We start from the raw sequence: 26,849 nt of genomic DNA, 5'->3' as shown, positions 1-26,849 counted from the left end.
GACTATACGGACTAATGGGTTGAAAAACACAGCATACACAGGAAAGACTATTTTAATAGCAACAACATTACAAAGAAGGTTGTATTTATGTTAAATTAAAAATCTTTAGCAGCTTTAATGCAACCCCATGATTTACACACTGATTACCACGTCAAGGTAAATACAGGCTTCAGTACAAATGGGACCAAAACACTGATTTTTAGTTAGCTTTCGCAGGCTGACTATATGAACAATGTGTTTACATTGTGGTTTGGGTTCAGATAGACCTTTTGCCAATCTTCTTTTTCCCTAAAATTAAAAAACAAGTTTTGATACAAAATCCCTAACCAATTAGCAAATGAAAAGCTAAGTAAGCTTAGAATGCAAATTTAGGTGTACAAACTATTTGAAATATAATGACACTATGGGACAAATTATCTTACAGGTGTGACCTATGTCACCATGCCCAGTTATCTCCAAAAGCAGACTTATTTTTCTTATTACAAAAACAAAGAAATTTGGCAGTTAAGTGACTGTATGATGGATGACAACATCGGTTCTTGCAGCCTTTTTGCATGCAAAAAAACAATTTATTTTTCAAGTCCAAGGAGACTTACTTTGCCTTATTTTGACGATAAACTTTATTTATATATATATATATATATATATATATATATATATATAAACATGAAGACAAAGGCTATGTCCACATAGCACCGAAGTCGGTTCAGGTGTGAAAACGGTGGCAAAAACTATAGGAGAAAGTCTTCAACATCCCCACGACACCACTGTAGTACATACTAAAAGGCTGTGGGGGGCGCTAAAGAGTAACACTCCAAAGCTACAGCAAAACAAGCATGTGCAGATAAAAGCTCACTGCGTCTTGCAGGAAGTTCAGAGAAGAGAAGATGGCTAAGGATTCACTGTGAGGCAAAAGAGAAACATTTCTTTGGCCTAATGAAGAAGTCGAGCTTATTCAAAAAATGCTTGACTACAAAGCATAAAAAACTTGAGAAAGGATGGATTGGAAATCGGCGAGGGTTCATCACATTGACATCACATCCTCGAGTTGTGCGGCTTCGCTGTCCGCACAGTACCGCAGGCGGTAGAGGACTCAAACCAATTCACTTTGGTACCTTGCTTCAGACATGGCCGGTTTCATGGAGGCTAATCCCTGATTTCATGGGGATGAAAGGGTGGTTTGCTAAAATACTTTTGCAGTTTTGCTGCAATCCGGCGTCATGGGAACGGCCCCAAAGTCAACCATTCAAAAACAGATAGTTTAGCTTTCTGAAATGTTTTGGCCTTCTGTTTCTAAACTTAGATCACTCAAGCATGTACGACACAAGCTGATCCCATAGTGGTAAGATGAAGTCTGGACTCATAGCAAGAAATTTAATTTCCGCACTCACTCCCCCTCCATCCTCCAAACACCACAACCTACAAAATCTGAAGAGGACTCTGCGATTAGCTATGTAGGGGGCAGCATTGTTATCCTAGACAAAGAAGATAGGTCCCAGATTTTGGAGATGTGGGATTGCCAGTGGCTGCAGAATCTCCTTCCAATATGTCTGTCTATCAGTGGCAATCAGGTTCTAGCCTTACCTGTGACTGGAACACATCTGGCAGCACTTGAAGCTTGAATGAAGAGTGGACACTAACAAGACTGACAGGACTTTCCAATGGTGTGCAACACCACGTGGTATTATCAAAGGGGGGAAAAAAAATAGACAAAAGACAAATTTCCCTACTTTTTGTGTTAAGCTTAGTTTCTTCCGAGGCAGAGGGAAAAAAGCTTTTATTACAGTTAAGCATTTACCAGGAAAAACACTTGTGTTTTAGAAGGCTTTTCAAATTAAAGCCTTTGGTTTTGGTGGGTTTTCAGAGTCAAGTCAAACTATAATGATCAACATGCAACATCTAGTTAAACAAATAATCTTAATGTGAAAAATTGGAAAGAAAAAAAAGGACAACTGAATGTTTGTTACTCTTCCTTTCTAGAAAAAAATGTATATGTAGTTACTTTTATAAATGTGTTCTGCCAGTCTACGTCTAACAACGTTACCCCAGAATTTCTGCTTTTCTCATCATAAGGCAGCTTTAAGATGGAGCAATTTGTCCATTAGGTGCAAAGTCAGCAGATTGACATCTAGACCTTCTACATGACAAAGTGCACATAGACAAGATACAGAAATCCAAGATGCATCTGCTGGCAGGTGAGAACTATGCATGCCAGTTCCCAATTATTGGAGTGTGTGTTAAATGAGTGAATTATAAACTAAATATAAAGAACATTGTATAGTAGAACTCAATGCTAATGTTAAAAGCACCATATTCCACTCTAGAAACCAAACCGCAGTACGTCTGATTGTACCGTTTTCATTTTTTAGATAATATAAACTTTTTTCAAGACTATCACTGTCAAGTTCATTTTTCAAGAAGATTTCTTCACATCAGTTCTCTTCAACACTTGTTATGATGAGTTTCCATGGAAATGGAAGTGTTGTTTACCGGCAGGATCAATGGATGAAGCTCTCCAAAATCAAGATACCCAGCGAAATAACACACCATATGCCAAACGAGTTGAAGAAGTGGCAAAGAGGATGCAAAGCAGGATCAAGGCAGAGAGGAAAATGGTGAAAACTTCAGTAGACCGCAACAAGAACGTCAGTGGAAAGCTAAAGGGAGGTGGCATTGTAGTGTTTTTTAACCACCATTGGTGCCATGCTGGACATGTCACTGTCGAGGAGAAGATCTGCCACGGGACATCAAACTGTTAGCCCTCAGTTTTCGTCCATATTATTTACCCAGAGAATTCACCCGTGCTATTCTGGTAGTGGTTTATATACCTGGTACCACTGCAGACAGAGTCTGTGATGTCATCAGCTCTGTTGTTGCTAGGCTACAACACAGCATCCTAATGCATTCATTGTGATCTCTGGAGACTTTAACAATGTCTCCCTCTCTGCAACATTACCAACATTCTAACAATTTGTCAGCTACTCCGCCAGAGAAAATAAGATGGACTTTTTTTATGTAAATGTTAAAAATGCATGCAGCTCCTCTGCCCTGCCTCCTTTAGGAAGATCAGACCATAATCTAGTTCTCAACTCCACCTACAAGCTCATCATTCAACAGCAACCAATCATCACACAAACTATTAAAACATTGACTAATAAAGATGCTCTGAGAGGGTGCTTTGAGGCCAAAGATTGGAATGTCCTCTGTGCGACGACATCAATGCCATGACGAAGTCTCTGACAGATTATATCATGCTTCTGTGTGGACAGCATCGTCCCAACAAGACGAGTGGCTTCAAGTTAAAGGGGTATCAGACTGATGAGGAGTCTGGACAGAGCTGATGAGATGAACATGTTCTTCAATAGGTTCAGTTCAGAAAAATGTTTAACAAAATCCCCTTCCTACCTCTAGGCCAACATACCACACATCCTCACTGAGCCTACAGCTTTCCTGTCACAACTCCACTCTCTCACCCTGCAGCTTAAGGGGCGTCGCTACCAATCACATCATGAGGGTTCCTATAGAACCTCGAAAAGACCCTGCCTCGGAGTAGGAGCTAAAATGGTTATAGGAACTGAGGGCTTTTACCCCTAGTTCCTATGTGTCCGAATGCGCGAAAAAACAGCCAGGTTCCCAAAAAGGTTATAGGGACTGCAAAAGGTTCATACAGTCGGAAAAGGGCTTTAGTTATGGACCTTAACACAGCTTCATCTACTTCCACATCAGAACACACTGAGACCTCCTCCGCCTCCACCTCTAGCCTGTCTGTCTCCTGCAGTCAGGCGCAGTGCACAAACGTGCATCCGTTTGTGAGATGGTGCAGAAATAATCGCCTCATCTTGAACACAAGCGAAAAAAAAGAGATGATGATGATGTTGACTTCAGGAGGAACAAGAATAAACTAAACACTGTTTACATTCTGGGAGAAGGAAGGAGGCAGTGGAGGAACACAAGTACCTTGGAGTTGAGCTAGACAACAGGCTGGACTGGAAATGCAACACAGAGGCATCTAAAAGAAAGGACAGAGCAGACCCTACTTCTTAAAAAAGCTAAGACTATTCAATGTCTGCACCAAGATGTTGCATATCTTTTATAAGTCTGTTGTGGAAAGTGCAGTCAGCTTTGCAGCATCTGTTACGGCAGCAGCATCAGAGTCAGAGACTTAAAGAAACTGGTCAAACTGATTAAGAAGACTGGTTCTGTGCTGGGGATAACTCTGGAGCCGCTGGAGCTGACTGTCCAAAAAAAATGCTGCATAAGCTGCAGAAAATAATAAATGATTCTTCGCCTCCTCTACACAACACAGAGAAGAAACAACAGAGTGAGTTCATTGTGAGGCTTCGTCAAGCCCAATGCAAGACAGAAAGGTACTGGAGATCATTCCTACCAGCTGTCATCACCCTCTGGATCAAAACATTATCATCTTCTGATTAACAATTATTGTTGTTTTGTTTACAACATACAAACAAAAGACTACTACAACATTGCAATTTCCCTCTGGGATTAATAAAGTATTTTTCATTTCATTAAAAAAATAGAGACCGCCTGGATCTACCTCGCTGTTTACCAGCTGTTAAAAACAACCATTTATTGCACAACAGAGGCTGACAGGTTCCCCAATTATCTTGGTCACTATGATCGGCGTGCATGAGGAGCCACTGGTGATTATCCCTGAAATATAGCTTTTTATGTCAAAATATGCAGATTGGTGACAAAGATATATTCCATGACACAAACTATTCTTCTTCATGCTTTCATTTCTTTCCATTCTGATCTGGTCTCTGCAGATCTTGATGTCAGCACAATACCTTTGCCAGTGCTGGATATTGCAATAAGTCTCGGAACAGGTTCATAATCAGCACATGTCTAATAAGGTATAGAGAGACACGAGGAAGGAAATAAGTGGAAAAATAAGAGGCAGCTCACTGAAATAAGTGTGACCGTCTTACCTTCAAATTTCCTGCTTATTTTTCTCATTTATCCTGTTTTTCTTGTTCTCGATTATAATCTCCTGTTTTTTATTGACAACAGGCTGTGACTGGAGAATAAAGGTAAGTCTTAATTTTATTATTGCAATGAATACACTACTCATATCCTCTTTTTAACTCTTTGTTGTTCCTTTTCCAAAGTCTTGCTTTCATTCATTCATTTCTAAACAATGGTGGTTTGTATTTACATTAACATTACGTCTGAAAGAAGTAGTAGAAAATAGAAGAAACAGGGAAGAGAGAAAATAAATACAAGGAGTTCAATTTTACAATGATTAAAAAAATTAAAGAAGGTAAGCACAGAAAACCTGACCAAAAATATGGTATCACTTAAGGCCATAATGCATGTGATACTTGAATTTATTCCTCTGTTCACATACCTTCCATCAGGCTGAATGGAGAACTACAACAAAACAACAGGAGCACCTCCAATCTAACATCTCATTAAATTACAAAGAGTGTTCATCACTGACAACATACCTGGGGATTCTCCAGGGAGAGTGATTTCCAGGAAGGTCTGCTAGAGCAGCTACCTTTAAACCAATGACACAAGAGTAAAGTCATGTGGTCACCTGAAAACCTTTGACTGCAACTAACTGATGATTGATGTTGTAGAACAAGTATCAGAAACTATAAAATAAGGTTTTAGTTTGTCAACTGAATCACTGCTTCCACTGACAGACTGAGCCCTTGTGTTTTCTTTGAACATGTTCCTTATGAATTACTGTACATCCCCTTTCTAAAATCTCAAGGACAAAACAATACAAGGGTTCAAATATTCAGAAACTTTACATAGACCATAGAATAAACGTAATATAAAACTAATCTACTTGCCATTATTATATTACAACAAATATATTGGTAATTAAGCCTTAGTTTAATCACTACATAGCTTTTGAAGCATGTCGTTTCTGCAGCAAGTGCATTCATAATTTAAATTATGTTTACAAACACATATTTTATAATTCAACCATAAACTATTTTACATCAACTAGAACGTCAGTTTATGTAAGCTCATAATTAGGGGCTTATTTTTACAGCATCAACACTAAATAGTGTAAAAACTTCCAGTAGCGGTGCAGAAAACTAAAGTGAATGAAGCACTGTTTAGTCAAATGTGACACAAGAGAGAACAAGAGAAACGATACGTTCATACTGACCTTTGTGTAAAGAAGGGAAGCTGTTCAGTTACAGCAGAAGCTGTTACTTTCATGGTGCAATCTGCAAGTGAACTTTGGTTATGGTATATCCATCTCATACTCAGTTTGCAAATGCTAACATGTAGATTCTGCAACAGACAGCAAATTTAATAGCAAAATCCACAACTGAAAGAGATGTAATCTAATAAAAAAAATAAAATGGCATAAATCTTAGATTAATTTTCTCTGAATGTTTTCAGAGGAAAACATGAATGAATGTGGCCTTGACTGTGCAGAGAACCATGAACTCTCTACAGTAGTCAAGTTTCAAGGTTAATCTGTGGTACTCCAGTACCCCCTGGTGACCATGGAATGTGTCTCACCTTTTAGCAACTAACTAGACAGGAGAAAATGTACTAGTAGACTATCAGAATTCCAGGTATCCTTTGAAATGCTCATAGAACGTCGACTTAAAAGGCAAAAAAACATTACTGAAGGAATGTTAGGTATGTCAGTTAACATTAACTTCTACAAATGCACTGGGGTTTAAGATGTTACACCCCAGTAGCTTTTAGATCTTAATAGCTGCCTGGTGGAAGAAAAGATACCTATTCACCACACGTGCAGAAAAACACAACTACTGAGAAACCCTTAAACAAGGTAGGCATCTGACAATTTCACCAAGGCAATTGCTTAGCAACCAGCAGTGCAATAACATAATTGCATTGACAAGAAAGAAAACCAGCAGGCATAAATGGAGAGACCACCACATTTTATACCAAGCAAAAGCTGATTAAAAAGCAACTGAGTGATCAGAAAAATGTTGAGGACTTGACTCAAGAAAAGAGATTTATTACCAACGGAACTGCTAACCACAGAAGTATTTTGTGAATATTGACAACTGGTTTATTACTTTTGCACTTTTATATGCATGAACATTCTAGTGCAACATGTAAAAATTGGATATAGCATGTCTCTGTACATGGGACCAAAAATGTCAGGGGAGGCAAAAGCTGCAGTTTCTAACATTTTGTGGTTTAGGTTATGTTCATTACTCTCCACTTTCAGTTTTACAATACAGCAGGTCAGGGGTTGTTATAATGTATTTGTGTATGCAGTAGGTATTGAAATACAAGGGTACAATGAATTCCATTTCCCATCCCCAACACCAACCACTTCTTTTTGTTGTCTTCACCTCTCTGCAAGGCTTGTGACGGTCAACACAATTACCTACAATTATCCTCACTTCCAGCTCACCAATTACATCCATTATTGATTCCAGACCCCCAGGCTGCTAGCCTTATCTATACCCAGCCATAGCCCGTGGAAGAAAAAGCAGACTAAGACCAAATAATAGGACGTTGGTTCATTCACACTCTCCAGCATTTCACTTCATCTATGTCACACCATCACCTACCGAACAGAAATGGTTTTACATTGCAGTGCCCTTGAAAAACAAAGTGATAAAATGAAAGAACAGACGCCTCTAAGAGGTTAGGATTCTGCTAATCTATAGAAGAGAGTGCAACATATTACACACCTTAAATACCTTCCAGGGTCAGAAAGCTTAATGAAACATTATGTATATATATATATATATATATATATATATATATATATATATAAAAGTATCTAAAATCTGCAGTTTTGTATGGAAAAACACAAAATTCATTTTAACCAGTCAACCCAGTTTTGCATTTAACAACGTTAGGCATACACCACTGGTTCTAACTGCAGTTTGTCCATCATGTAGGCAAGTCTGTGACAACAACTCATCCTGTCCATTCAGGTAGAAAACAGTGACAGACAGACGGATGGATGGCAGTGAGACAGAGTGTAAGGAAGGTCAGTTACACAGCATGGAAGCTGTAAAATGTGTAATCACACTCTGCAGCACTGCCCTGCCACACTTTTGAATATGATACTTGCGGACATTTAGTGAGACACAAACATAAGCTGCTGTCATCACACACTAATGTAAAACATCCATCATCTTGAGCACATGCCAGGGCACCTGCAGAGAGCTGCATCAGCGTTGCCCTACTGCCACCTCCTGTCACAACAAACTTGAGGGGTTGACTTCCAAATATAATTTGTAATGCAACGCTGCCCCCTTCAGGAATTATACTGAAGCATATGGAAGAGCAAAAATTATACTTTTTTAAAATACACAGAAGCATCAGACTTACCTTGCTATGCTTTCAGTCGAGTTCTCCACCAAGTCACACAACTTTATCAGAAGTTGCACATCTCACACTGTGTCCTTCAAACCTGTGAGGGGTAATAACTAGATCAGGTTTACAACTTCAGGAGAGTCCAGTTATTTTAAAATTTAGTGATAGCCCGGTGACTTGGGTCATATCTTTCTTCTTTTCTTTTTTTTTCTTTTTTTTAATGGGGGGGGGGGGGGTCCCAGCACAGACAGCCATGTATTTTGGTCTATTTATGGTTTTCAGATTGCATAGACTTGCATGACTTGGACCAGTTTTGGAACTGGAAATTAAAGTCTTCCATCAAATTAAAATTTCCTTTAGTTAAATACTACTAAAAATGCTGAGCAAAAGATGTAGATTCCACACTTTAAATTGAGCCAGTGCCCTTTGGCTGCTTCTAAAGCATTTTAAGAAAAAAATTGGCAAAATTATTCTCACCACCTGGTTGGCACAAATATTGACAAAAGCCTGAGGAAATGAAAGAATTTGTTTTAAAAAAAAAATCAAGCTGTATAATAAATAAAACAGTATTAAACAGCTTTCTGTTTGTTAGTATGTTTGTTTGTTTGTATTGGACATCTTCTTAGTTACATTTTGGTCTTGGTCTAGCATGAAGTGTAAAAGCACTTAGGTCAAGTTTGTCTGCTAAATATTCAACAAACCTTCATAAACAAACTACAAGCACACGTTGTTCAGTTCACACTACTGTGGCCATTACAAAACCACTATTGTGGCTTTAAAAGTCAAGTTTATGTCTCATGAAATATTGTGACGACATTCAAAGATTAAACTATTAGCAGTAGTAGTACTGTTTACTAACCTGTACAGGTATCAACACATTCACATGGAAAGTTATCCAGGTTGCCTGAATGACACAGGTGCTGCTTAATTTGAGTATCTTGAAAAACGTCTTTCGGTCTACAGACTATTACTTTTTTGTTTGTTTGTTTTTCTTCCTTATCTTTTTATAACTTGGGAGTCGCACTTTGCAAGATTGTCATGTTACCTTCTGTAAAATTCCATGTCTTAGTTCAATAATTATTTGGAAGGATAACGTTACAAAGACCAAATCAAGAGTCGGCAAGAGTTGAACCCAGTGCAACTAGAAAGGGGCGTGGTTTGACAGGTCTTAGTGTAGCGTTCGCTGACTATAGGAACTAGGAACTATGACCTACAACGGGCGACGCTTCACTTAATTCAATTAAATGGCAAAGAGACTCTGATTAAAGGCGCAAATTTATATCGCCGGTCTTTAGGCATGAAGTACTTGAAGAAAAGTACATTTAATACTTGTACATAAAGTGAAGTAAGTAGAGCAAAACTTAAAACTAGTGGTAGTTTGTTCTGGGTTTTCTCTTATTTTTCTTATTTTGTTATTTATGAATGTTATTTATTATTTATCAATATAGATTTCTATGATGAAAAATGAGGACTATCGGAAAATAAACGTTTGTGTCATTTTTCTCTCTTTTTTTACAGGCAGCGCTATATCACAGAATAATCTCACAATCATACTTTTTTATACAAAATAAGTAAATGAAACAATATTCAAAAAGTATTCTTGTGTTGTTTTGCTTTTTTTATTATTTTATTTTATCTATCGTGGATATCACGGTGACTCTTGAATTTAGAACTCGTGAGAGACACCTGAAGGCAGCACTAGTGCAGATCAGTGTTGTGTGCGCTCTGTTCGTTGTGTTTAGTGCTGGCTCCCCTCTGTCCTCCATTAAAGCCCGGCTCCATCCCCGCTGTACGGCGCAGGCCCGAAGTAGCGCAGCCGCTCTGAGGTTAGTGCCCTACCGCGCAATCTCCATCTATTTCAGCCCCGGCGCAGCCGCATCATCAAACCCGGCAGCGTTGGGGCTAAGATGCAGATTGTTTAGATGTTGAGTGGAACGCGATTATTCAGTTTATATAGTCTATAGTCGGGAATTATGTTGTTGGCGCGTATCGACAATAAGCTCGGAGAGTGGAATGGCATGGGATGCGCTGCAGGCCGCTCGGCCTGTCGTAGCGTTTTGTTTTGTTTCATATTGCGCGGGGTTTATGCTAGCTGCCGCCTTATTACGGGTTATGGTATACCGTTCAGAGAAATCGTTGCTGTTGTGTTGTGTGGAGCAGAGAAATGACATTTATTTTTTTTAATATATCTTTACGTTTACATTTACATGACGACTATACACCGCCAAATGGTTAGCTAGGAAGCTAATTAGCTGAATGTAGGGCATTGCTAGCTTAGCCCAGTTGTGAAGTCGTTGATAACTCAACCGGTAGTTCTAACATTACACCACTGTAGAAATAACGATGCTTGTTTAAGATGGACAGTCTTTGTTTTTGTATTATTTATTTTAATTTTTTGTATTTTTATTTTATTTTATTTCTTTCTTTTCTGGTACTGCGGATTATCACTGTTGTTGCAATATTATATAAATTATTTAACATCTACAATATTTCCTTATTGTGCATATTCTCATTGATCCCCAATATTGAGGATTGTTATCACACAAATCTGTGACACATTACACCATTTCATTATTAATTTTATTGTAATTTTAATTGATTTTTTTTAAGAGAAAACTGTTTACTAAAAATGCTTCATGCTTAATAAATCATTTTCTATCATGTCCCTAAAGTTATTTCTATTGAGCTGCTTCTTTCAGATTCTCTGGAAACACAACAGAAGCTAATTTTTGGCTATAAGATGGGTCACGTAAACAAATCTGGAACGTGTTGAATGTTTTATTGTGCTTTATGGTGTCAGTGCTTTTCCCCTCTGAGTCTGCAATAACCCAATAGTTTACTCATGAACCACCAATTTCACCGCTTCATACTCACACTCCTTGCGTTGACTATAGTGGCATAAATTTATTTATTTGTTTTATTATTTTTTTATGCTGTGGTATGTATATTTATTGTAAAAAAAAAAAAAAAACTGATTATTGTAAGGAATGCATGTCTTGCAAATCAATCACGTGTAAGACTTGAACACAGAAGTGCCCCCTACAGGCAGAGCACAGCTTTGCAGTCACTGCACTGACAAATTCACACACTGCATGTTTTAAATAAATAAAATCAGTTTTAGTTTATTGTCAGTCCAGATAAACTCAGTAGTTTGAGTGACAAAATGTCCCAAAAAAAGCTATGTGCTGCATTTAGTCCATTTAAACTAAACATCCTTTTTTGTTACTATTCATTTGTATCCTTCTACCTATTGCATAAAAATTAATCTCAGCTAAAATGCACCTGAAGGACAGAGGAGGCCTGACAGAAGACCCACAATTAACAATGCAGAAGTTTATAATTTGCAGAAGCCTGAAAATAAAAGTCCCAGACCAACCATAATGACTAAGGATTTTAGCAGCCTTTTAGGCACAATTTATTCCCTTTTTATTTTTATTTTGGACATTATAGCCAAACAATAACACTAATCATATTCAGTTTTGAACTATTTTCTAATCCCTCCCGAAATAATCTTTTTACTAAATAATTGTACACATAGTTATTCTCAACTCCACCTCCTCCCTCATGATAATAATTAAATAATGATAATAATAAAAACTTTGCCATAAACACATTAAGGCCAGCATATTATCAGAATTCATTAGTGGTCATAATATGAAATAACAGTCCATTGTCCATCCAACATTTCATTCATTTGTCATTTCATTCCATGCTACACCATATAGTTAAGGGCACATATTTTATAATTACATTTTATTGATGGTTAATGGGTAAATATTATGGTATACTTTTTATTTTACTAAAATAAAGACATAGACCAATTTTTGGGGGGGGGATTTTAAATTATCTTTATCCATGCCAAAAGTATTATCATAATTTTCTGACTGCTTATTGAGCTGTGTCCTCTGTGTCTAAAACTTAATGTAGATTTGTTGTTATTGCAAGACTGATTTCTACAGTAAGGACTCAGTGTAAGGAAACTGTTTAACAGGTTCTATCATTTCTCATTGACAAACATATTTTTAACTTTAAATTTTTATTTTTAAAATAAAAATAAACATCTTATTTGCTTTGATGTCAATCATATAAATCCAGAACTATGTCAAACAGCAGATTCAGGCTCTGCAGGAAGGAAAAGGTCAGAGAGAAGTGTATTTATCCAGAGCAGTTACTATGATGACTGAGTTTAAGTTTCCTTCCTGAAAGAAACTGAAAGGCCAGAGTTTCTTTCACTAAGTTTTCCAGTCTGGAACAGATCTCCAAGCTGTATTGAGGACACAGCTGATTAGTTATAAAGGAAATGATCATTATTGTGCAGCAGTGTTATAGATTCTGTATAACTTTTTCTCTTTTTCTCTGTAGTTATACTGTGGAGCTAGCTGTTTAGACCAGGTGGCTGATAATGGAGGATCACACCATTCACCAGACAGAGCACATGACCACCATCGAGGCCAGCGCCGTAAGCCAACAGGTCCAGCAGGTGCACTTATTGTGGAAATGACAGACAGTTTCCCGTGATTGTGCCAGCTTCCATTATGTTATAACTATTTTGCCAGCTGGTTAGATTATTTAGACAAGAGCAGAAACCATCTTCCTTAGAAATATGTTGATCTGTAAAAACTATCTCACCCAACTCATTCTCTGTTTAGGTGCACGTGGCCACCTTTACAGAGGCATCTATGATGAGTGCTGAAGAAGACTCAACATCCTCGCCAGATGATGACCCTTATGATGACACAGACATCCTCAACTCAGCCGGTACTGATGAGGTCACTGCTCACCTGGCAGCTGCAGGTAAGTTGAAATTCTACCCATATAAGAAAAAACTTAGCAGTTGTGAAATGTATTCAATAAGAAGCATTTGAAAATAAATTTTTTCCAGCAAACATCTTCCCAAAAAATTTACATTTTTAGAGATTCTTTCTGGGGGTTAAGTTGGATCTCTGGTTAACTGTAATTTTCCAATACAGCATCCAGTACACTGAAAATCAGTGTAATGCTTTCAACTGAACAGCAGGTGGTCCCAGTGGATTTTACAACTGTAATATGTTGTCTCTTGACTGGTTTTACACTTTCTAAATGAAATAGGAGCCAGTAAATAACAACTGCTAAACTGTTAAAAACAGAATCCTACTAGATAGATAAAACTAACCTAATATTCACACATTCAGATTAACAAGGGAGAAGTCAGAAATGGGAAAACACAGACAAATAACAGAATGCTGTCATTTATGATTAGCTCCGTTTACTTTTTTTTTTTTTTTTTTACCTGTTTTCTGTTTTTTGTCTCAGGACCAGTGGGCATGGCGGCCGCTGCTGCTGTGGCAACCGGTAAGAAAAGAAAAAGGCCTCACATCTTTGAGTCCAACCCTTCAATCCGCAAGAGGCAGCAGACCCGTCTGCTCAGGTGAATTTCCCTGAACATTTTTATCTTTTTCCTCCCCTCACCTTTTAAAAATGTTAAGATCTAAAGAAGGAGGTAAAAGATGCTCTGTGTGTTTTCAGAAAACTGCGAGCAACGCTGGATGAGTATACCACCAGGGTGGGCCAGCAAGCCATCGTCTTGTGCATCTCTCCCTCCAAGCCAAACCCTGTGTTTAAGGTGTTTGGTGCTGCTCCGCTAGAGAATGTGGTGAGTGTTTTTCTTTTAGCTATAGCAGATTTTACACAGTGAGACTTCCAATCCTGCCTTTTATGATCTCCGTTAAGCCATTTACAATTTTAACTACTCATGGCTGAGTTAAGTGTCAGTAATGGTGCATGTAAAGCATCAAATAATGCTTCAAAAACCTGAGCCTGAGTACAATAGTCTATACTAAAAATAAATAAATAAATATCTATTTTGTTCCAACAAATACCTGAAAATTTCAGCTTGTGATGTTTCTCCTCTGGTGACCAGGTTAGAAAGTATAAGGGCATGATGTTGGAGGATCTGGAGAACGCCCTGGCAGAGCATGCCCCAGCTGGTGGAGAGCTGGCCTCAGAGCTGCCCCCTCTCACCATTGATGGCATCCCTGTCTCTGTGGATAAGATGACCCAGGTGAGACTTTTTCTGTTAAGGATCTTTCTTAAAAATGACAATTTAATGATAATAATAATCAGCCATTCCATTGTAGATGATGCTCCCAGCAGGGGGCACCAGCTTCCAACAAACAACAAGAATTGTGTTTGAAATGAGTATCAGCTTTTACATACCCACAACCTCCACCTGTATCTTTTAATATATTTCATTTAGCTGTATAATCAGCTGCTGTTCTTCTACATTGACAAGCTAAGAAGCAGTTCAGGTTCCCCGATGTATACGTGCATGTGTGCTTGGAAACAAGTGAAACCTCCTCTCTTTGCCAGACAGTGAGAGGATGTGCAGAGCTGATTGCTGCTGGCAGGCCTTTGAGTGCCGCATTATCACCACTGGCAGCCTGAACCCTCTGTTCACCCAAGGGAAGCTGGCTTGTTTACTCTGCCATCCCCGTGCTGCTGACGCACTCTGGATCATCGTCAGAGAAGCCAGAATGATAGTGGCCCTCAGAGACGGTCCACAGCCCAGGGAGCACGGTGGCCAATCCCAGACCCAGATAAATCCTCGGAGACCAGGTGTTAGTTGGTGCTTGTTTTTCTGGAGGTTGTAGGATGAGATTATCATGAGTAACCTGTTGCCTCACTCAGCGTGGCAAAGCCAGGAGGGGGTTTTTAGAGATATGTGTGTGCCATGGTTTGTGAACGTGATGTTGTCTCATCCTTCTGGGAAAGATTGATGTACCCTGGATTGGAGCATATGTAAGTGATACGCAAGCCAGCTAATTCAAATTTAGTTCTCTTGATTCATATCAGGAAGGACTTAACGTCCTCTATAAAGACATCTGCAGAAGGTTCTGTACACACAGGCAGAAGTTCCTGCCTGTCATACATGGAGCATCTGTAGCAGGTGATGCAGAGTCTAGCCTGAGCCCATAATTACCCCCCAGCCCTGTTAAGTTCAGGGACCCAGCAACATAGCCACCTTCCTAAACTCTGATTGGACCACTGCTTTGAGGATTAGGACTGGGGGTGGGGTGGTCGACGTGAGGACAACATGCCACTTAACTAACTAGCCACTGTAATTAGGCCATCTGGCTATGCACACATACATCCACATCACCCACAGGTGGAAATGTAAGAATCCCTTTGCCACTAAATCCTTGCCCTTGACTAATCCAAGTTGCCATCCCCCTGTTTACTGAGACAGCGCTCCATTACTGCAGCCAACAGATGCAGTTTCTGTTTTCCAAAAGATATTGCAATTAACTGCTGACCTTCCAGTTTCTAGTGAGATCCATTTTATCATATCTGTCTACATGATGTGCTCAGAACCCTTTCATAGGTCGCTGGTGACTGCAAGTTAGAAAAAGGGGTTTAATGGGGAGGAGGAAGGGATTTATTTCTCCCAGAACCAAATTTAGCCTGTGATGTCAAGGTAGGCAGACGCTGCAGTGCCTCATTGTGCAATATAATCCCCCAGTGATGCTTGCATATTACCAGGACGCTGAGGACATTGGCACTAAATCCCACCACAGCATGTTAGTGATTGTGAATGTATGCCTGCTCCGAAAACGTTGATGCGATAGTGAGGTGATGATGTGCAGAAGAGGATTTCCTGTTATGGGAGAGAGAAAGAAAAAACACAAACAAGACATTACCCATTATTCATGCTATATAAATGCCCATCATGCAACTGCAGGACACTTTGCACTCATTTCTTAGTTCTAACCACTTGGTTATTTTCCCTTATTGGTACTCTCACACATTCAGTTCAAAGTTTTGTTTGTTTGTTTTTTTTATCTATTTTTTTTATAATACTGGCCCATATGCCCTTATTATACCGATGCTGATTCTACTGGAGCTTCAGCTGGGACAGGCTGACTGCCTGACTCACCCCTGAGGTTCTCATAGTGTCAGACTGACACATCAGACTGGAGCCACAACCATAGATTAGCTTCCTTATAAACATTCTCCTTTTAGAAAGCCTGTTTCTATTTGCAGGCCTTGACCACCTCAGCACCCTGCAGCCTGGACCCGATCAATACGCATCTCCTGCTGCCTGCTCAAGGGCGTGCAAGCTTATATGTGTCAGACACTGCAGCTTTGCACTGTGAGGATTTTGTGTCTTTAACAGGTTTATTTTAAAATGTGCATCTGTGTTGTTTTGCTGTAGGCCCAGCTGCGGGCTTTCATCCCAGAGATGCTGAAATACTCCACGGGCAGAGGGAAACCTGGCTGGGGCAAGGAGAGCTGCAAACCAATCTGGTGGCCCGAGGACATCCCTTGGGCCAATGTTCGCAGTGATGTCCGCACAGAGGAGCAGAAACAGAGAGTAAGGGCGATAGTGGCATAATAATGCAATATAATTACATCACACATAAACTTGTGTCTCTGCTTTAACAGGTGTCTTGGACGCAGGCGTTGCGGACAATAGTGAAGAACTGCTATAAGCAGCATGGCCGTGAAGATTTGTTATATGCTTTTGAAGACCAGCAGGTAACAACGGCAGCCGCTACCCAGCACCACCTGACCACTGCACAGAGCATAGCTCACCTTGTGCCCTCGCAGACCGTCGTACAGACCATCAACAACCCTGATGGGACCGTCTCACTTATCCAGGTATGTTTTTAGCTGTTGTACGCTCATCACACATGTGAGAGGCAAAGTTTTTATTAAGGCCAGTGTACTTAGCTTTCACTTTTCTCTCAGGTTGGCACAGGACACACAGTTGCTACTCTAGCAGACGCCTCGGAGCTTCCTGGTGTAACAGTGGCCCAGGTTAACTACTCAACTGTGACAGATGGAGAGGTAACCATAACCATTCTTTTCAGTGAGTCAAAGTCAGTCAAATTATTTTCTGTATGAAAATTTTCTTCTTCTTCTTCTTCAGGTGGAGCAGAACTGGGCCACCCTCCAGAGTGGAGAGATGACAATCCAGACAACGCAAGCATCAGAGGCCACACAGGCAGTCGCTTCTCTGGCTGAAGCTGCAGTCGCTGCTAGCCATGAGATCCAGCCTGGAACCACTGTCACTATGGCTCTAAACAGGTGATTCGGAGAGAATTTTTAATTTTATAAGAGATTATGGGAAGCAGTTGAGCCTCTAAAATTAACTATATTTTGGTGAGGATACTTTATGGCACCTAAGTGGGCTCTGGGCTTTCAGAATTGGGTTAGCCGGGTGTATTTTCTCTCTTCAAGAGTAATGTTTTTTCTCACTTGAAATAGTCATGAGACAGAGCCTCATGATTGGTTGCATCAGTTGTCAGAGATTATACTTGTATTTATGGCTGGTATCTTTAGGTTAATAATAATAAACAATGTTAGTTGTAACTAGATCCAGTGCATGGAAAAGAAGATGTGACAGCTAACAGACTAAAATGTTACGTAGTGGAGCCAACAGTCAAATTTGGTGGTGCAATAAAAATGAGGAACATTAATTCAGGTGATAAATAAATGATAGTCAATCAGCAGTGGCCTCCAATTTAAATATTATGACCTGTAAGTGCATCTTGGGTATTTAAACTCACATTTAAATAGTTGTATTTGTCTGTTTTTGTGAATTTGTAAGATAATAATTTCATGGTGGTGTTTAAATTGCTGGACTCATCAGCCAGACTCATTGAAGCGCAAAGATGTTTGCTGGTTTTTCACTTCAGTACTGTCATGGCAATCATGTCAGATGTGTATGGGTATGTCCCACTGGGGCTTGTTACCTGCGCCCACCTGAGTCTTGCTTCCTCCTGCCCTCCCTCCCTCCCCTGCTGGTGTTTACTTGTGTTGAGCTACTCTCATCTGTGGAACATTTTGTCTTTTTTCCAGCTCCAGAGGGAAGCAGAATCTCTTTCTGTCACTGTTATTTGAGGTTGTGGCAGGTTTTTGAGGATCTTACTGAACAGAATCTACTGCTTTTACTCTTGCAACCCCCTCCTCCTTTCTGTCCATCTGTATTTCCATCTCAAATATGATTATCAACCAATCTGTGAGCACTTGCATGAGTTCATAACAACGCTGTGGTGGTAATAAGCCTGTGATAATTCCACTGGGTAGATCTGGTTAATAAAACTGCTTTGTTAGACCCATAGCACCTGGTCTTTAGAAAGATGTGACAGATTCTCTGTTAAGTCCAGACTAGAAAAGCCTCTTACAGCTCATACACTCCTACCTCTTCACCCCACATATCTCTAATAACCCTTGCTATTGCCAACAGACATTGTATGCATGAGAAATGTTTTAGGCTGAGGCCTGATGTCTCCAAGCATATTTTTCTACACATGTTTTAATTCTTAATTTAAAAAAAATGTGTGCGTTTGTTTGATGTGTTACAGTGAGGCAGCAGCCCATGCTGTAGCGACGTTGGCGGAGGCCACTCTTCAAGGAGGGGGGCAGATTGTCCTGGCAGAAACAGCAGCTGCTGTTGGGGCTCTTGCAGGGGTTCAAGATGCCACAGGTACCAGTTCATCCCACATATTATAGTATACGTATTTTCACCAGATCACCAAGTCCAAACACAAATGCATGCATTACCATAAGCATATATGCAATAATTCCATAGAAGTAAATCACCGGCTTTGCTTGTTTGCCATCATATCTGCACTACTTGTTTTTTTATGTGTTCAAGAGCCAATGGTATTTCCAATTAGCCTTACTAATTTCAAGCTTCCCATCACTAACACTGTGGCGAGGCCTCTGACCCCCCTTTCATGTAATCTACTCTGTACTGATGTGACAGATGGTGTGTTTTTGTCTGTGTGTACCTTGTAGCAATGCTCCCTCCATTTGGTGATAAGCTATTAAAGATTGACCCTCCTTGAATGCATACTGCATGCAGTGCTGTCACTCTGCTGTCCTCCTATTGGATAGCATATCAACAAACATAATTTCAGCCAGTATTCTCATTGTTAAAAAGGAAGCTCCTGTTAATGAGGAACTTATAGGAAGAAGTTGATTGCTAAAAGGAGTAGATAAATGCTATAAGGTACACAAAGACAGTTATAAGGGATGCTAAATTTGAAACCTATTGCACTGAGGCTTTTTCTAGTCTGTGTTGGTGGTTATAAAGGTAAAAAAAAAAATTGGTCACAAATACACACAATACCACATTAAGATTTCTCTACACAAAAATCTTGCAAGCTGTCAATCTTTTCCTTATTTGCAGTGTCAACTAATCAGTGGTAATCACAAAGTACACTAGTCCAGGGGCATGACCAGGTCCCTAAGGGGCCCTTCTAAATAGCTTGATCCACTCCATTATCAGTCTGTGGTCTAATCACAGGACCAGCTGTCAGTACATACACACCCAGGTTCTCTTGTCGCTCTGTATACACTATATTGACACACACATGATCACCCTTCACATGAATATTTGCCTTTTTAAATTCAAACAATATGTGCATCTCTGGCCTGTGATGGATTAGCAAACTGCCTGGTGTGTGCCGTGCCTTTCACTGTATGATTGCTTGGGATAAACTCCAGCCCCCTCCTCATGACCCTGAACAGGATAAAGCGGGTATAGAAAATGGATGGATGCGCATCTCTTTGTCAGTTTTTTCTCTTCCTCTTACCTTTTTATAGCTCGTATTAGTAGAAACAGCGCAGAATCAAAGTAGCTATTAGCATTACCTGCATCATTAAAGAAATGAATAAATGCTTTATATAAATATAGTTTGACTAATTGCATTCTTTCAACATAGAGCTTTGCCAAAGCCACAACTACAGCTACGGAACATGAGACATATACACATATCTTTGAGGGTCTAAGTGGGATTGTTCCCTTTATATATATTTAAAAAAAAACTGAACTGAAATCTAAAATATAATTATTTGCAGAAAAGTAAAACCACTTGTTTTTGCTCCTATTGTCATGCCTTTAGAGAGCACACTGATGCAATGTCCTAAAAAATTTATGAAGTTAAGAACATGACCTGCATTATGTCTGCAGCAGGTCTTTCCACTTGCAGAGGAAAATGTGCTTCAATGTAGGATTTCTTCCCCTTTTTCCCCAGTTGTCTTACTATTCTAAATGATCTAAAACATTGGCGTCATGATCATTCATTTGTAACACAACTATAATAATTCAAACAACTTTATTTTTAGGCATAAAGACACTTGTCATTTCAAGAGTAAGTCAGTGATTATGATGATTTTTGTTTAAAATCTGAATTTGAGACCAATTTTGGCAATTGTCTTGACTGAACTTTTTGTAGGAATTATTTTATTTAATCAGAGCCATTAAACAATTAGATAAAAGATTTTTAAAAAATAGATAAGTTTCTAAAAGAAACTACAAATGTAGCAGCTTTGCTTCTCAGAGGAGCCATGTGGTTGCAGTAGTTCTCTAAAACAACTAATTGAGCTGTCAAAGCCAGTCCTTCCCCCAACTATTGACTCAACTAATCACTGTACAGGAGTGAAGAGCCCTATTTGAAGTGCACTGGGCCAAACACATTGCTGATTGGATCGTGCCCCACTCCTTCACTGACAAAGGCACACGAAGCGACACAAGTACATGAACGCAGCCCTTAATACCAAAGTGTCAGAGTTTGTTTGAGTGGCTAGTTGAGATACTTCAGTCAGCTTGTGTTGTGTCCATACGTCACTGGGTCATGCCAAAGCCCCTCTCCCCTAAGCCCTCCTTTGTAATCACTTTCCGGCAAATCACCTGCAGTCATCTCAAGATAACACAGTCACAAAGCACTTGCAAGGGGTCTCAGCAGGAGCCAGCAAAGCGGACCAGAAGTTAAAAGCTAACCTCACAATAGGGATCAGAGACGCACGATTCAGATTCCGTAAATATTCTAAATCATTCATAGTATCTCTTTGATCTCAGCTTTAAATTTTAAAGCAATTCGTGTGTAACGTGAGCTTCCTCTGTTCAACGTCCAGCGTCTGAGCTCACAGTAACAGGAGCTGGCATGAGCAGCAGCCATCTCTTACGCTGACCTTCTTGCCTGCCTGTGACACAGTGACAGCTTGCAGGGTGGGGCAAAGGCCTACGTTACCGCAGCAATAATCCCTACAGGCAGAGACTCACACACAAGCACAGCTGGGAATGGGGGAAGCTCGCTAAGGACGATCAATCGGACCATTGTTCAGAAATTTCTTCCCTGTAACATGGCCGCCTCCTGTTAGATACAACTATAAGAACTTGGCGGTCTCGTAGAAACCATGAAAATCTCAACTTTGTTATTGCTGCTGTTTATTACAATTACTGAGTGATAAAATGGAAGTTCAGTCATTTTGTAAAATTTTTTCCTCAGGTTTGGTCCAGATTCCAGTCAGCATGTACCAGACTGTAGTGACCAGCCTCGCCCAGGGCAACCGGCCTGTCCAGGTTGCCATGGCACCTGTCGCCACACGTATAGATAACACAGTCACACTGGACGGCCAGGCTGTGGAGGTTGTGACCCTAGAGCAGTGACACTATGGACCTTGGATGGAGTAGAAAGCACTGGAAAGCCACATTGGAGATAGGTTTTTCTCTCCTGTATTCCAAGACATCACATTGTGTAAAATGTCGAATATATTTTTAAATGTACATCTGCAGGGGAAGTCAAAGTGAGTGATCAATGCATTGTGTTTACTATGTACAGATAATGATTTTTTTGGTGGGGTTTTTTTTCCATTTAGATGTATGTTTTTTAAGCTGTGATGTTTAGTATTTAGTATTTATTTCAATGCAGTTAACCTTCACTTAAAACAAAAATGAACCAAAAACCCCAGGAGGAAAGCCACAACTGCACCTGTGTGTTAACTATCAATGTTCTGGATTTTTAGTATCTTCTGTGTGCTTTCTGTTTTTAGCATACATGTAACATGCAGTGCCATAGACAAATCATTAATTGGTTTTCCATGTTCTCAATCACCACTCAAAAAGTTTTTTTTCCCCCACCCTCACCTGATTCTTACTGTACAAGAGCAGCAGATAAGCTGCAGACACTCCCATTTTTCTCACATTGGATGAAAAAACATTTTGTTGGAAGATGGTCTTGTCGTCCCCTTTTTCCTTCTACTGTAATCCACTCACATGCCAAAATTTGCAAAGACTCAGGATATACATCAAGGTGTTTACTGCTGGATTGTGGAGCAGACTTCTTGAAGCAGGCCTTTTTTGTCTACCAAATTTGTTTATTTATAGTGCATGAATTGGAGGTGCACCCTGTAGTGTGTTATTTTTTAACATGAACTTTGTATGTCTCTCGAGGCTCGATGTTCCACATCACCTTGTACATCACAGGAAGTCAAACATGGATAGGAGCTGCAATTTTTGTGATGCTATTATGTGTTTCCAGCAGATGGTTGCTTGCTGAAAATTGACTTGGTGTGATGCAGTTGCAACAGTCTAAATCTCCTCAAACTTGTGTATATGAAAAAATAAAGTAAAATGGCTGCTGTTTACCATCAAATACTCCCTGTCTGTTTTTAGTATGTCATCATGCTCAATCCACAAGTGTTTTCATTTGATGTTAACATGAAAATATCTGCATGTGACAAAGCAGCCCTATAAAAAATAGTAAAAAGCTTAGATGTTTTTTTTATAATAACTTTTTACTGGTTCATCATTTTGTCTCACTTTTGTTTACATGATTTTGGTAATGAATCAAAGGAACGACATCAAGGATAGAAGTGGCTGAAATAAGTTTTCTTCAGATGGAGACAAGATGGCGAGCCACCCTTTCTGTATCAAAAAGAGTCAACTGAGAGGGTTGGATATCTAGCTAAGAGATTATAAATGGCTTCTGGCCCAGGAATGCCTGAGTGTCCCAGAGAAAGAGCTGTGAAGATAGAGATGCCTTGTTGCCCCAGAGACCTGAATGTAGAGAAGTAGAAGTAAGTAAAGATGGGTTCAGGCCCAAATCATGATAGTACCACCACCATGTTTTACAGTTGGGATGTGCTAACACCAGAATGCAGCGTTTTCTTTATCTAGCAAACTACAGACATGCAGCAATGTTATTCCTAGAGAGTAGTGGCTTTCCTCTGTAGTATTTCCTGTTATTCAGTGTCCTGATGCTAAATTAATTCAAATTACCACTAGTCAATTAATAAAAGGTCTGCGTTTAGTGTCTTTGTAACGCAAGGCAAGTTTATTTGTATAGCACATTTTAGTACAAGACAGTTCAAAGTACTTTACATACAATATTAAAAGTTACAGCAGGGTGTTGGAAGCAATTAAATGTGCATTAAAAACAAACTTTAAAAGAAACTTAATGAAAACAGAATAGATAAATGCAAGAAAGTAAAAGTTACAGCGTAAGGAATTAACAGTTGTTTTGATAATAGGCAGCAAATAAAGCTTTTAATCCTGATTTAAAACCGATGAGTTTCAGCAGATCCTGAATGCATTTTAGTCCTAAACCATTCAATGCTTTGTAAACTAACAGCAAAGTTTTTAAGTTAATTCTTTGACAGACAGGAAGCCAGTGTAAAGATCTAAGGACTGAAGTTATATGATCTACTTTCTTGGTCTTAATGACTCGCGCAGCAGCGTTCTGGACTAACTGCAGCTGTCTGATGGACTTTTTAGGAAGACTTGTGAGGGCAGCATTACAGTAGTCCAGCCTACTAAAAATAAATGTATGGACATGTTTTTCTAAATCCTGCTGAGTCATCAGTCCTTTAATCCTTGATATATTCTCTAAGTGTTAACAGGCCGACTTCGCAATTGTCTTAATATAACTGCTAAAATCCAGGTCTGAGTCTGAAGGAAGTTCTGGCACATCCAATCTTTAATTTGATTGATGCAGTTGACCAGTGTTTGGATCGGACTACAGTCTCCAGGTGAGATGGTTATGTAGAATTATGTGTCCTAAGCATAGCTATCGTAACATATTTAGTTTTTCATAATTTGAACGAGCAGCAGCATGTAGATGTTGAACAGCGGTGGCCCCAGGATGGAGCCTTGGGGAACCCCACAGGTTATTTTGGTTCGCTCAGATTAAAAGGGTACCTATAGACACAAAGTAGTCTCGGTCTTTGAAATAGGACTCAAACCAATTAATTGCAGTGCCAGAAAGTCCTACCCAGTTTTTCAGCCCATCTAGTAAGATGCTCTGGTCGACTGAGTCAAAAGCAGCGCCAGATCTCAGTGCTGCTTTTGACTCAGTCGACCAGAACATCTTACTAGCTGGGCTGAAAAACTGGGTAGGACTTTCTGGCTTCTGGATTGCAAACTACACACCATCTTTTTTTTTTTTACTGTGATGCTTTTAAGGTTTTATGTAAAGCACTGAATTGTTTTGTACATGAAATGTGCTGTACAAATAAACTTGCATTGTCTTGATCTTTACTGGCAAACCTGGGGAGGATAAAAACAATCTTGAATACCAGCATTCTGCAACTGTAGTTTTATATCTAGAGATGGTTTTGCAACCTTTTCCAACCTGATGAGCATCAATGGCCCTCCAGAAAACATCTTGTACCATAATACACTTTCACAAACATGTTGTGAGGCTTAGCCGCTGATAAATTCCTGCTCTTTTAATAAATCATGGCACCAGCTGAGCTTACACCTGATTATCATCCAATTAATTGAAAACACTCCAGTTTAATTTTAGTTTCAAATTAACTACTAATCCTAAAGACTCACACTTTTGCACTTTGCAGGTATGTGATGCTCCTTCTCTTTTTCATACAAGTGATTCCATATATATTTTAACGACATCATACACCAACTTCTTCCTTGCATGTCATTGCATGACAAAACCCTCAACTATTAGACATTCACTTCTGACAAATTTGCTAATTTATTCCTCTTTTTAGTACTGCCACACTCACACACATTCTCAGAGTTTTACCCATAATGGTATATGCTTCCTACAAAACCCAATAACTTCCATGCTCAGTTCCACCCCACCCCCACCTTTCCCGCAGTGACAGACAGGGCCTTGATTACATCATAAGCTGCCTGAACCTCCTCTGGTTTAAAGCCTGGGATTTGCTAGCAGGGCCCTTCTGTTGCAGTGCAGAACAGAGAGAGAAGCGTTCAGGCCTTAATCTATCAGGCGTCATAGCATATATCCCACTCTTCCTCCAGATTAAAGCTGAACCAGGTTGCATTCAAACAGATGAACAGATTCCTTTTTCCTTGTTTTATACACCCTCCTGTCAATTCAGAATGGAACGCTTGGTAAACTCAAAGTTATGACATATTTCTAAGTAAAAATTTCTGTCTGTATATCATGTTTGAGTCATTGTAACTGTTCGGCACACATGCAAAGTCTCTCTGTAGATTACAGGCCTTTATTACCATGCTTTCTTCTCTCCGTCCTCCCTCTGTCTTTCGCTACACCATCGATCCACTTGGTTACACATTGTAGCCGGGAGATTAAAGCTGAAGCAAAGTAGTTATGAAATGGCATGTTAATATTACCAAAGTGGCATCAGTTGTATTCATTTCCTTGTGGCTTTTCTGTTAACCTTTTTTTTTTTTTTTAATATTACTAAATTATATTTATATTTTTGGTTTATAACTGCTTCCAAGCAGAAAAGTAAAGATCTTTGAAATGTTCCAAGTCAAAATGATTATACTGTAGCCAAATATTTCAATATTCAGTCTTGTTCTAATCTAATTTCATCTCTTATATATTGCAAAATAAAATGTTTAAATATGACATTGAGGTTGTCGGTTTCTTCACCTACCGACTGGCCCTTAGTCTTTTATGTCAGGAGCGAGTGCTGCAGTGTTGGTGGCCCTGTTACAAGTTACATCATCATGCACAACACAGCAGAGCGCACTTCCAATCGCCTGATCCCTCATATAACTCATTCTAACCCCCTCATTCTAACTTTGAATCTGATTGGATGTCTTTAAAAACCCATTCAATCTAAGCAGCCAGGCTGCAGTGTGAGTAGTACTCCATCCTGGGGGCAATATGTCTAGTGGAAGATATCTGGGATGGAAGGAGGCAGTGCTATGTATCCTCCTTCACCAATGGACCAGTCTGCAGAGGTAGCTTCAGTAGTGAAGCTCTACAGGGGGCACTGCTTGGCGAGAAGGGAGGGGCTGGTCATTCTTGTTGACTGGAGTCGTGCAAGCAGACTCTAAGGGCAGAGCTTTAATCTCCACTAATCGTTTCTTAATACGTGCATCCCAGGCCCTCCATCCCTGCACGCATGCACAACCACATACTCTACACATATGGGCAAAGTGGTTGTAGTCCGCGCCCCTGCTTGCTCTAACAAGATGTAATCTCCTGCCCCTCCTCTGAGCATAGGGTTGAGCCATGAGCTGAGAAAGCATCCCTCTTGTACAAAATAAACTCTGCAACCTGCAAAATATTTGGTGCTCCTGCTTAAGACCTGTGTCAGCCCCACTGGTGGGAGACGGAAACTGTTCAATGATCGGTGATGCCATAAAATGCTGACAGGTTGTTGATGAAGCATCTCTCCCTTTAATGTAGTCTAATAATGGCCTCCTCACCTTCCCAGCTCACACCTCTGTCCACCTCCAACCCAGACGCTGCATAAGAACGATGATAATCTCATTTCACTAATGCTCTGTAGCCTGCATTAGAACACAGGCGAAGCAC

General features: G+C 39.7%; 1 protein-coding gene across 4 annotated transcripts; it reads left to right on the top strand.

Annotated features, from left to right (window-relative positions):
* Positions 1 to 9,992: 9,992 nt before the first annotated feature.
* On the top strand, positions 9,993 to 22,280 carry nrf1 (nuclear respiratory factor 1). Of its 4 annotated transcripts, none has more exons than XM_041977874.1 (12): positions 9,993 to 10,127; positions 12,664 to 12,772; positions 12,951 to 13,095; positions 13,594 to 13,708; positions 13,807 to 13,933; positions 14,201 to 14,341; positions 16,493 to 16,651; positions 16,723 to 16,938; positions 17,029 to 17,127; positions 17,210 to 17,367; positions 18,648 to 18,769; positions 21,579 to 22,280. In XM_041977874.1, exons 2-12 carry the CDS (start codon positions 12,704 to 12,706, stop codon positions 21,737 to 21,739), a joined length of 1,512 nt encoding a protein of 503 aa, XP_041833808.1. In that variant the 5' UTR covers positions 9,993 to 10,127; positions 12,664 to 12,703; the 3' UTR covers positions 21,740 to 22,280. The 4 variants fall into 4 exon arrangements, with proteins under 4 accessions (XP_041833808.1, XP_041833806.1, XP_041833807.1 ...); XM_041977872.1 differs by having other exon boundaries at positions 12,664 to 12,781; XM_041977873.1 differs by lacking the exon at positions 9,993 to 10,127 and having other exon boundaries at positions 12,136 to 12,781.
* Positions 22,281 to 26,849: the final 4,569 nt, after the last annotated feature.

Source organism: Melanotaenia boesemani, chromosome 23 (assembly GCF_017639745.1).
Source record: "Melanotaenia boesemani isolate fMelBoe1 chromosome 23, fMelBoe1.pri, whole genome shotgun sequence".
Taxonomy (NCBI): Eukaryota; Metazoa; Chordata; class Actinopteri; order Atheriniformes; family Melanotaeniidae; genus Melanotaenia; species Melanotaenia boesemani.
Note: the sequence above shows the minus strand (reverse complement) of the source record. Positions and strands in the feature narration are given on the sequence as shown.

What these genes read in the sequence shown, in the direction of transcription:
- nrf1 (XM_041977872.1), top strand. Translation starts at nt 12,704, where the DNA reads ATGGAGGATCACACCATTCACCAGACAGAGCACATGACCACCATCGAG. An exon ending in TGCTCACCTGGCAGCTGCAG is followed by an intron (nt 13,096 to 13,593) that starts GTAAGTTGAAAT and finishes TTTTTGTCTCAG; the next exon opens with GACCAGTGGGCATGGCGGCC. An exon ending in CAACTGTGACAGATGGAGAG is followed by an intron (nt 17,128 to 17,209) that starts GTAACCATAACC and finishes CTTCTTCTTCAG; the next exon opens with GTGGAGCAGAACTGGGCCAC.